The sequence below is a fragment of the Adelges cooleyi genome, unplaced genomic scaffold, assembly GCF_023614345.1.
Source record: "Adelges cooleyi isolate 19-005CV unplaced genomic scaffold, UGA_ACOO_1.1 ACOO_flye_CR_arks_rails_tigmint_CR_PRNA_651, whole genome shotgun sequence".
In the NCBI taxonomy this organism is placed as follows: Eukaryota; Metazoa; Arthropoda; class Insecta; order Hemiptera; family Adelgidae; genus Adelges; species Adelges cooleyi.
In genome coordinates this window covers 8,977,541-8,989,962 of record NW_026096352.1, presented here as the reverse complement: position 1 = coordinate 8,989,962, position 12,422 = coordinate 8,977,541, and the positions used below count along the sequence as shown (strand labels likewise).

Sequence of the window (12,422 nt, the reverse complement as noted above, 5' to 3'; positions counted from 1 at the left end):
TCCTTTCCCTTAGAAGGGATAGAATTTTTTCCTTTATTTCACATTTCAAGCAAAGTTTTAGAAATTTAGATCTGAAAATTAGACCGAAGGTCTACTACCTACTATGGAACTATAAAATATAATATTTTCTCAAAAATCTGTAGTCAAATTTTTTTTTATTAAGGAAAAACCCCAAAAATAGGGTAAATTTACACTTTGGCCGTAGTCAGTTTCTAGGTTGCTATGAGTGAGTGAATCAACAGGTAATGAAAATATTTTCATTATATTGTTAACTACGATATATAGGTGACTATGACAGTACGTTTTTATAGATAGAGGATCAACCCTTATCGCATTCACCCTGCACAAGACTAAATATTAAATTTTAAGTATTGATGGTCCCACAATATCTTCTAAACCGCTATAACTGGTTTGAACATACTACAGATTCGCATCGATTTTATCACTTTCAGTTATAATAAAATCTGTAGACCTGTGACCTTTCCGTCCCCACTATGCCCCGACCCCATTGTACTGGCTTTTTTTTTTGCATTTGTGTAAGCACTCGTGGATATAATTTTTAATAATTATAGTACAGGTTATAATAAATCATAGGCTGAAAATATCCTCGCATCAGACATACTCTTTTAGGATTTTCGCCCACAAATATTTTAATTTTTCTTTTTTATGTTAAAAAGCATAGACAATGATTATGTTATATATTTGATTTATATATTTAATGACTACATGTTTGTATTAAACTTTAGAACATTTGTGATTATACACAAATATAATATTGTATTTGCTTGATAGCAAAAGGTGGGTCTAGAAATGTTTAAAGCAAAATTAGAGAAACCAGTACAGTGGTGACGGGGCATAGTGATAGCGGAGCATATTGGGAGGGGGGATCACAGTTCTGAAGAATTATTACAAGTTGAAAAATATGTAAACTAATCAGGTGTTTTTCTCGATTTCAAAATTAAAGTTGAATCATTTTTTGTGTACCTGTATAAGTGTTTCATAATCTATAACGTTTTAAAGTGCAACTTTAAATTATTTAAAATTATTTTTAAAAAAAACGGTTGTACTTACAAATAATAATTGAACACGTATGCACTACGTACAAACATTAAAACAAATATGCTACTCTAAACAACATTTTTTAAAACCGAATTTCTCATTAGAAACATTATTGGTTTTAAATTTTACAAATTTAAGTTAGGTAATTGTTTTTTTTTTTTTTGTAATTATAAATCATTTATGTCTGGTTTGATTATTGTATTAAAAATTATTTCAAAAACATGTTTTTCTGAAAAGGGTGTAAAAATTTGAAGAAAAAAATGTCTATTTCTTATTTTTGGGGAAAAAGAAGTTAACATTTTTTGCCTATGAGCCACCAAAGTAGAAATTGCACACATTTTCGGATCCTTAAGTAGACACTTTAAGAAAAGACACAAAAAAATATATCACAAAAAAGCACATTTTTTGAACTGTGACCCAGCAGAGTCATTATACTGTTAATTACGATAAATAGGTGACTATGAAAATTTGCATAGTCTTAATATAATTTGTATGCGCATAATAAATTATTAACAGGTTCAATGCTTTTATCGACAATTGTATTTTTAACAGTGAACACTGGACCTTCCTTACTTACTCACATACTACTACTACTACTACTACTACTACTACTATTTACTACAGATATTAGCAGCAGAAATAAGTAGGAAAACACCATAATATTATTGTTTGACTGTGATGAAAGAATTAAAAAGCTTCGACAAAATCGAATACAATTTAACCTTATACCCCTATGGCTCATAATGGAATTTCCGTTCTTATCGAGGTTAACGTACAAGTATGGTAAATAATCTACTGTAAACATTTTTCAAAAACATTTTGTATTGATTTGTGAATTAAAATGAATAGGTTAACACATTTAGTGAACGTAAAACCATTATGTTATTGTATAATTATTATTATATTATTAAATGCGTTAAATTTATTAATTTCATGTTGGCGTGGCTGCTTCATCCTCCTGTAATACTAAAAACTCTTTTGAGAATTCAATATCGATAAATGAATGTATCCCCGTGAAGTTAACGAAAATGGTTATATTGTCTTTTATGTATTCAATGATCTCTTTAATGTTATTTACTAAAACACGTAACTTTTCAGTTGTCCCGTTTTCAGGTTGTACTATTGAGCCGGCAGAAATACTGGCCGCTTCAAATGTAATATTATTTATTATTGGCCCGTCGAATAGTTGCTTTCCAATATGTTCAAGTGTTGTGTTTAATGATTTTTGAGCGTTACTCACTTGCTTAGGTCTAGGCGTCCACTGTTTGAAATTTCATTAAAGAATCGAACTAACTCTAGTAAGTTTTCGTCATGTGCGAAATCTAAAATGTCGACTAAGACCGATAGTTGATTGGCTATTTCCTGGTTAAAATACAGTATTGGTGGAATTACTTCATCAGCAGAATTCATTATTGTTAACAGATACTTGTTAATCAGTTGTAACGGGATAACTTTTAATAATTGGATGAAGTTCGAATGGAATTTTATCAAATTGTTTATTTGTTGGACCAGAGATGGGAAGTAGTCGGTTTGAATTGTCTCTTGCAGTTCTTTGAAACTTACCAAATCGATCGCCAGTGAATTACAATCTACATTTTCAGGGAGAATCGACAACCCTTGAGATTTAAATTTCACTTCACTCCAATCACTATTCACGAGCAACTTTCTAATTAAATAGTTTAATATGTCAGGTTGGTTGAACACGCCTTTTAAACGCATTACATCCACTGAATACGCTTTGTCGTCCATCGAACTAAAACCTTTGCTGTTGTTGTAATCTAATTGTTTAAGTACGATGTTTCGGGCATCCATTAGCTTCTCGGTCCATTTGTGGTAATCCATAGTGTGACGCTCATGTATCGGCCAATTACTAAACACTTCGTCTGGTTTATAGGATAAAAGTTTACACTTTGGGCTTTGAATGAATTCTTCAATATATTGTACAATGGACAAAAAAGAGGTTGCTATTATACTTGTTTCTGGTGTCATTACACCCCTATAGTATTTTTCGGGATGCCTCATGATTTTAGCAATTTTCTCTGTAAACACTAGATACGCCCACATGATGTACTTGGCAGTACTATTGTTTTCAACGTTATGCATTGCGGTCAGCATACGTTGTGTTTCTTTTACAAAAGAATACATCTCTATTTCGCTAGCGGTCAAATTCGGTCTCGTTTCTAATTGCAAAAACGATTTAAATATATTCATATAATAATGTAAATTCAATAGCTTTCAAATCATCAAGTGTCATGTCTTCGAACTCTTTAGTTAGGTTAGGTTTGTTGTAGAGTTTTCCGTGTCCAAAATCTAGGTCGGCCGTATGTTTTAACTGTATGAAATAATATTCCTTCTCTTCCATTTCGTTATCAAATTCAAACGTATACGAGACAAAGCAAAATATGACAGTAATGAGTGCCGTTAAATCCATAGCGAAACGCAATTTTATGGAAATTGCAGAATAATATTATAGTTTTTATGACTAACCGTTTATACGTACGCAGCTCGAATGATATATGAAATGAACCCGTTTATCCAAAAAGCTTTCTTATTTTTCGACGTACATTATTTGTACCTACTCTTTAAAAAAGCTCTGATTCGACAACTGTGTACATAGCTCTGTAATTTAGTATGTCATACCGAATCAATATCTGGGCCCGTAACTCAGTGTTGAACCGGCTCGGCGACAGTGGGCGCTAACACACTGCCGTCTTACCCACTCGGCCACTCCTCCTCCTCAGCGTGGAACAATAAGATAGCTTATACGATACACAGGTTCATTTAATATAATACCATTCCCAGGAATCACCTGGATAGAAATAATATCAACTTATTTCATTTACATTAATGTTTTCTGAGTTTATTAAATAAATCAAAAAAGTTAATTAGCACCTGTTTTTATTTTGTGCAGAGCAGTTAAAATAATGTTAAAGCCATATAATATGTTTATCCATTCTTTTGTTAAAATTAAATACTGCTAAAAACGACATCTTCATTTTGAATAATAGCCAATAAATTAATGTCTGATTTAGGACCAATTGGAACAAAACTTTCATTGAAACATATAATTCTTCTAGTAAACATAGTAGCCTTGAAATTATCCATTAACGTTAAAATTACTACTTTTTGGAAGTCAAAGATACACAAACTTCATTAGTAAATTATATTTTTAATGTGTCTTTTATATTTTTTACGGACAGAGATATAATTTTCTTTGTGATTTGACCATTATTAATTCAACATTATTGTTATGAACACTTAATAATGTGAATTTTATTACAGACCAACAAATGATGCTTGTGAAAGATAAAATGTATTTAATATACTTAATATATATATGAAGGGGACAGTGGATGAAAGGTAGTAGTCTATTTTTTAAATTTCTAGATAATGACACCAGTCAATGGTATATTGGGCCTACTATTAAATGTCTAAATCCATTCGGTGAAAGAGAGGTTACAGTGGGGCCAACTTAGCGCTTTAACAACGGTTGACATATACGCGCAAACTTACTTTGTTTTTGCTCTCCTGAACAATTTTCATAACTGCACTACTACCCTTCTTTCCCCGTGGCCTTTATATATTTAATACTAAATTATAATGTTTTTGATATTATGTTTGTCTGAGGTGATCAAATTAATTTTTCAATAAACAAATTATAGTTTCTATAATCTGTTTATATTCAAAATGAATGAGATGTTTTAAACAGAGAGTTTATAGAATTTTAAAAACAGCTTAGATACTTAATCTAAGTAAATCAGTTCATTTAAATCAATACTCAAAGAAGCAATTTCTATAATTTAGTTAGAATTTACTAAGACATTGACTATTCTAATTTAACGAGAAGTAATGTCAAGTGAAATGGTAACTGCTGAAATTATTTTCAGGGTATTTCAAAGGTTAAAATCTTCCTTAGGTAGCTCCAAAGATAAAATTAGGGTAAAAAGAATAATCAAATATTTATAAATTACTATGTAAAAAAACGTGTTAAATGCTCTGTAGGTCAGACAAAATTAAATATTGTGGTTGGGTTCAAAGAACATAATGTAAGGAACAAAAACAAGTACGCAATTCTCCAGTTGCATAACATTTATTGGATACTAACCATAGCATATAATCAGTAAAATTGCTTAAACAAAACTTACACACAGCACGTGCTCAAGTAGACGATTTTATATTAAAGGTTTTTTTAAAATTATATCTACTTACCAGCTGCGATTACTTGGTAGACGCATGGGGTAGACTGTTTGCCGTATTCGTTACTTGCCCAACACATCAAGGTGCCATAGTCGAGTGGAGTTTGAGGGGTATATGCGGCAGTGCTGCGAGGACCGTCTTCGGTGTACCGGTCGCGTTCCAATCGGACGGTTTCCCTGGAGTTGTTGAATCTCCAAACATACTCTAAGTGGTCCGAAGGGTTGGCTTCCACTTCGCACACTACTTTAGCCGCCTCACGCCTGCCCACTCCTTGTACGGTTTCCTGTCCTGGTCGACAAATAGGAGCAACTGAAAAAAAAGTAGTTTTTAAAATTAAAATTATCAATGTATTTTGTACGTACAATTTGGTTTGGATGATTTTTATTTTTTGTCAATATAAAAAATGTATACATTTCGTAGTATCATTGTATTTGAGAAGTTATAGATCTTAAAGTAAGATCATCTATTTTTATTTTTATAATATACAAATAAAATTGTATTTTAAGTAAACCTGTACCCTTAAACATCAAAAGCGTGTTAATAGCGTGGAACATAGAAACAAGTAGTTACTTCAAGACTTCGAGTGAAGGAAAGAAGACTTTAAAAACTTTTATAAATACAAAAAGTTCATCATTATCGTTATGAATTTTATGGGACTCGATTTAACTACGTCTCGGATACAATTAAAAGATATTTCGAATAATTATTTTCAAAGTCACTGTTGCAAATCGTTTTAATGGCACAATCTCTTTGCGTCTTTTCCATTACCGTACAATTTCGACAAAAGAGGTGAGTTAGACATTTATATTATACTTTTGTTTTCTTTGACTTTTGAGTTTTTTAAGCTTGATAATGTTATTCGACGTTTTGTGTACTTTCATCATGGCCAATTAACATTGTATCCTCGAATTATACATAGATATGTAGTTATTCCTTTTATGCAGCCTATAATGTGGCTATTTTGATTCGTTTTGTCCCAGAGTATTGTTGGAACTAAAGTGGCTTTTCGAAGTCGACCAATTAGTGTTGTGTTATGTCGAAACGTTACTTAAACATTACCGCTTAACAAATTGACGTCGAAAAAAAAAGAAAATAGTCCAAACTATTTGATATTACTTCATCGCGCAAAGCTTAAACATGATCTTCAATCATAATTTCCAGTCGTTTATTTCAAAAAACGTTGTCCTCGACTTAATCGCAGTAAATTTTGGTCGAAATCTGTTGTCTTATATTATGTTTCTTCTCATAGCACATTTGGATGAAATAATTAAACAAAGCGAGACGCACCAACGTACTGTAACAGCCATAGTGCTCAGCAAAGTCTTTGCGGGTATTCGTTTGCATATATTAAAATAATATGTTTTTACCTGTGTCTCCCGGACCCCGCGTACTCTATTCTATGGCCGTTTTGTGCCGTTAATTCCGTTTTTCGAGTAGCACGTGCAAAGGCTCCGGGCTAACACGCTAATTTATACCGGCAGCCGCCGGTGGACGTCGCGTCGTCTAGGCCACGGACTCCAGGGATATAATACGCGCCTCTCGTTTACTGTCATCTCGGGTTTCCTTGCCTAAAACCTCGGCCACGTTTCTCGTTCATCGCTCCACGAGTTTACCCGCACCTTATGATATATTATCGTCCTTATAATAATATTATAACAGTTATGCACGGACGGTTTACACGTTTCTGGGTCGAGTACAGCCCGCCGCGCCGGGGCTTAATAACGATAATGATTATAATAATACAGCACAACAGCGGTGTGGTGTCGCACGTACCCACCACCACGACGGTTTTTCAGATATTTGATAAATAATAATAATTGTGGTAATAAAAAATTGCCATACAAATGGTACATTATCATTGCGTTCGTCACCATCATGTAGCTTAACGGGTCTTGAAAGCCCATCTTGAAATGGTTTCTAGACGAATTCACCACCCGGGCGGGTCGTCAGTCAGTGTCATGCCGTTATGATGTATTAAACGATGGCCAGCAGTATTCACAATTATTGTTTGCTAATTGTCGAATATTTGTTAGTGTAATAATAATTGGTTTGTTTATTTTTTATAAAAATATTTGAAGTTAAATACAATACATTTGTAATGAAAAATTGAATTTTTAAATCTTAAATTATTTGGGAAATAATCGCATTATAGTTAAGTTAGTAAAAATAATTTTATATAGATAACAAACACACAAGCTCTTATTAATTCAAAATTATGGTAGTCATATGGTGTAATTCAAATCTCTTTAGAATTTATAAGGTCTGAAAGTGATCAAAATTAAAATCACTACAAATTTTATACTTTTATTGTAAAAAAATGTCGTTGTCACATTTTCTTGACTGACAACAAATTTGAAAATATTTAAATACTTCTTCGCCTTATAAAGTACTTTCTCATTGTACGCTTTCTGATTTATAGGCTACATATATGAAGAAATCTATCAAAAGGTAAGCAAGTGATCGTGGGTGTAGACCAAAGAATAAATAAAAATATAAAAAAACCTATTATTTTTACAGGCAAACCTTCATCGACACCAAATGGAATAACAAAAATAATTACATAACATTATATTAAAAATGATTATGAACTAAGCGGTAGGTATCTATAGTTTTTACCATAATATTGTTGGATTTGTAAAACGTATTAAATTTAACGTGGAAACATTAAATTTAATCTTATAATAAATTTGGTTATTAATAATCTTATAGCTCGCATCATATAACTGTGAGTAAAGTTTTAAAGATAATTGCGATGAACGAAAAGGTTGGTTATTAAGTTATGTAAAAGATTAGAAGAAAACGGAAACAGCTAAAATGATAACTGGAATACTTAAAATATTATGAAATCAATAATGAATACATATATAAATAATACATGTAACTAATTAAGACAAGTAGTCTTGAACAATAGAAAAAAATGAGTGAAAAATGACTTCCAATATTTAGAAAATGGTAAAAAATGAACAATAATTAATAAATAATGTTTTACTAAGTTACAACGCAGGGGTAGATGAAGACGAATAATGGAGAAAGTAAATGTTTTTAATGGAAAGTCTGGCTTTTAAGAAACGTGTTGTACATAATTAAAATTTGTATTACATTTCTATTTTAGTATATGCATTCAGTATGTTATTATACATAGGTATTTTTTGTATTGCTTCTATTTGTTTTCAATAATGAATTCTATTAGTTTGGAAAATATATTAACAGGCCTTCGTTGTCAACTGAATAAGAACTGATGTTTTATATTAATATTTTATTTATACAAAATTTAATAACTCGTGTCTAATGGCGTTTGTTTTTTTTTAACTTTGTAGAGATAAACTTTTGAATAAATTAGGTGGTAAAATAACTGTAAAACCGAATGACGCTTTTTTGTCGAATACTTTTTGTTTCCGTTATTATTGTTAATACTTATTTTATGTTTTATCCTAAGCGCTTTTTCCGAGCATTCACAGACACTGTAATACTTATCAATTTTTTTTTATATGTAAAGCGACAAACCCAAAGGCGAATGAAAGCTACCGAAAAACAATATTTTCAATAAAACGACACGTTCTATAGTTTATGCAAAACATAAAATAAATCATTTTTCATAGACTAAACGCGCTATTACGACGTGCGTTGGTAAATCCAGCAGACTATAATATTCAATTTTTGAAAGTGGTACTTTATCATTTCGTGACGCCACCGAACAAAGTTCACTACCAAATCGCTAAATATTATAAAAAAATCGAATTAATTTATTATAATATCGTCATGTTGTTGATGCAAATCCGATATATTTATGAAAGTTCAAAAATCATTTTATAATATCCGTCAGGTTTTTTTTTTGTCAATTAAATTATGTTCTATTGATGTATGTACAATTGTTTGTCCATTTTATAACAATAACTAGGGGTGAATTACAGTCTGCGTGTAAGAGTATTAAATTTTAGTCCGGCCAATGTTTATATATTACTCTTAAATTAAAAACAATTTTTGTTTATACCAGTGTGGAATAAATTCCTTTAAAAAAAAAATTACATATTTTTACTGAATGTATTCATTCTGAAACAAATCGTTCCGAAAAAATATATATTGTACTGATTTAAATAATAATTTTTTAGTTTAAAAGTAAAATGTAAACCCGGACTAGAACGCGTTCGAAACCCTGCAAAGTGTACTTTATTTTAGTAATTTTGTTAGCTATTGTTTGGTATTTTAATTTACGCACTATATACAAGTGTGTAAATATTTTAAATAATTTAAAACGGTCTTGTTTATCAAATAAACATTAATTCTCTTTCCCTACTTGCTATACTAAATTTCTTAGTGTAGTCCATCTGCCTCGTTCGCTCTCGTGTTCAGCTATTCAGGCTATTCCTTCTTATCTTATTACATAATATATAGCCTTACCATTTAATGTGTCTTGTATGTTGTGCACAGGATGGATCTCTTTTTTTTCTATAAATTAATTGTATTTTTTATGTATTCACTGTTAGAATTGTGTGTTTAGTTTCATGGCATAGTCAATGTGTATTCTTGTCTTGTATCTTGGGCCTTTCACCCGATTTATGATAACACATTTTTTTTTATATAAACAATAAGTAATACAATTTTTAATGAAGTGTACTTATGTCAGGGTTTCTTGTCGGTCTCAGCTTTTAGAGCATTTAACAGGGTCTTTTCTCGAGATCATTGTAGTTGTCGTTTGTATTTTATTCAAATGGTAACTGAATTGAAAATCACGCGTTGTGTTTTAAGACCCGGCGCGAATTTATTATTTTATGACACAAAGCGCCGTGACCGCACTTAATCTGCTATCCATTTCGGACGTTCGGACACTTTACCCATCGGGCAAACGTCCTAAACACGCTCGGTGGCATAAAATATACATAATAATATATTCACAAACACTCGTACATAGGTGACACTGCAAGAACAAGTGGTCGGTAATGCCATTTGAAAAATAACGCACATCGTCGTGTGGTCAACGGGAAAACCTATAACTATATTTCCCTAATGATTGTTTGTTGATTAAACTTTTCGAGTTTATGTAATACATTTTTATGGACCACCCAAATCAGGATACAAATATTAGACTGTACACTATTCCGGAAATGTCACTCGGTTACACGTTTGTGCACGGTATTTGCACACAGTCAAGAGCTAAGACGTTGTCGTGTACTCACATTTTACGTCCAAGTTCACAGGGTTGCTCACGCCGTCTCCCTCTTGATTGCTACCGACGCATGTGTAAATTCCGGCACGGTCTCGGGTAACCGATTGCAGCACCAAACTTTGATTGCTCACTATCGTGCCCGCCGCCGGATTATTGTTCAAAGGCTTTCCCTGTAACACACGGTTTAATTTCAAATCAATCGTGGCTATTTATGGCCCCGGAAAACTACCGAGAGAACATCGCTTTTGGTAAGTATTTGCGACCAATGGAACGTATCGTAGATGTTATACAAGTAGGTAACGGTTAGTCAAGTGTATTCTAATCGGCAGGACATATTATAATAATGATAAATTACTCGTAGTACCGTGATCGAGTAAACTTAGTTTATCTGAATTTTAGAAGTCAAGTCGACCAGACAAATCTATAATACTTGTGAAGTATAAATCCCTTCTAGATACAAACATTTAACATGACATTAGTATGATTGAATGTATTATTATTATTACTGTTGGTATAACTATCACGAAAATTACACAGAACTGAAATACGACCGTCCGTAATTATTATTTTTTAGACTGTACTTAAAATTATAGATATAATATCATTCAGTCTTGATCATAAATTATTTTGGTTAATTACAAAACTATAATTTATTTTGAAGTTTAAAATAATTATTTAATGTTTTACATACTAGTATTATAACGTATCCGTTACATTAATGAAAACATAATAGTACCTAGTTATATGTTTTTCTTTTAAAGAGATACATTTACACTTTTCCTACGTCAAAATTCTAGGGAAACAAAAATAGTGAAAAACAGTATTATAGTACAAATATTGATGTCCAAAATTATAAGAATATCCCGTATTATTAATACTTCTGGTACTATATAATATGTAATAGCATTGATTATAAATACGATTATTTATAGTTATTATTATTATTATTTATAATCAATAGTAATAGCATACACACTACATCCTAAAACCTTTTTTAAAATACTGAGATTTTAAAGCAAATGTACAATAATAGTTTCAATACAATCATATAATTATTGTCTAATTTTTACTTACATTATGTCGCCAAGTCACTCTGTACACCCACGGGTTGGATTTGATGTTGCATTCAAAGTACACGTCCACACCCTCTTTTATTGCACTGGCATTAATGTTACTACCCAGCTCCAAGTTGACGACAGGCACATCTGAGAAATTTCAAAAGTAATGAGCATAAAATAAATATAATTCTTACACGGCGTATTGTGTATGCAAATTAATAACATTGAAGAGTGCATACGATGCAAGTGGTAAACTTACAGTTATTGAGTTAACCTTGATATTTACTTACATAATATACTTGATAAATAACATAAATAATTTTGGAGTAGGTGTTTAAAAATTTAAAAACAGTTAAAGAAATTCAACTTAAACAAATAGAACTGAAAATACAAATTTCAATATTGACAACATGATTGACACATTTTGAAATGTTGTATTCAATTTATAGTACTTGATTAACTCTAAAAAATTAAAACGTTAGGTTAGGTTAAGTTAGGTTTACTCCTTTCCCTGTTTAATTTATACAGATTGACCTTTAGATATTTCATTCATGTTTTTTTCTCTTGAGTGTTTAAGTATCCGTTACAGAACACATAAACATATCGCTCTTCTACATTTTTGAACTTCTGATAAACCACCAAACCTTAAGTATACACCTTTAATGCTTTATGCCGCATGTAGCTCTGATGATTAAATTCTAAATGAACGGATCAGGATTCTAATTCGACTAATATTTAGACATACAATATTATACTACGTTTGAAAAAGTTTGTTTCACATAGATATATCATACCAGACATTAGATACTTTAGCCGATTGATTCCTAAACATTTATTTTTATTTTAAAGCATTGCTTACTAACCTCGTAAAGTAAGTAACACCGGACACTTGATTTTAACCGTCTACTAACTTTTAGACATTACTTTCAAAATTGAATTAAAAA

General features: G+C 31.3%; 1 protein-coding gene across 4 annotated transcripts in view; it reads right to left on the bottom strand.

Annotated features, from left to right (window-relative positions):
• Positions 1 to 12,422, bottom strand: part of LOC126844259 (hemicentin-2-like) — a 261,328-nt gene that overhangs the window by 13,919 nt on the left and 234,987 nt on the right. For all 4 annotated transcript variants that reach the window (XM_050582305.1, XM_050582306.1, XM_050582304.1 and 1 more), the window contains exons 8-10: positions 11,495 to 11,625; positions 10,431 to 10,590; positions 5,269 to 5,565 (exon numbers count right to left, since the gene is read on the bottom strand). In XM_050582305.1, the coding sequence (XP_050438262.1) occupies positions 5,269 to 5,565; positions 10,431 to 10,590; positions 11,495 to 11,625 (588 nt within the window). The remainder of the gene's footprint in view (positions 1 to 5,268; positions 5,566 to 10,430; positions 10,591 to 11,494; positions 11,626 to 12,422) is intronic.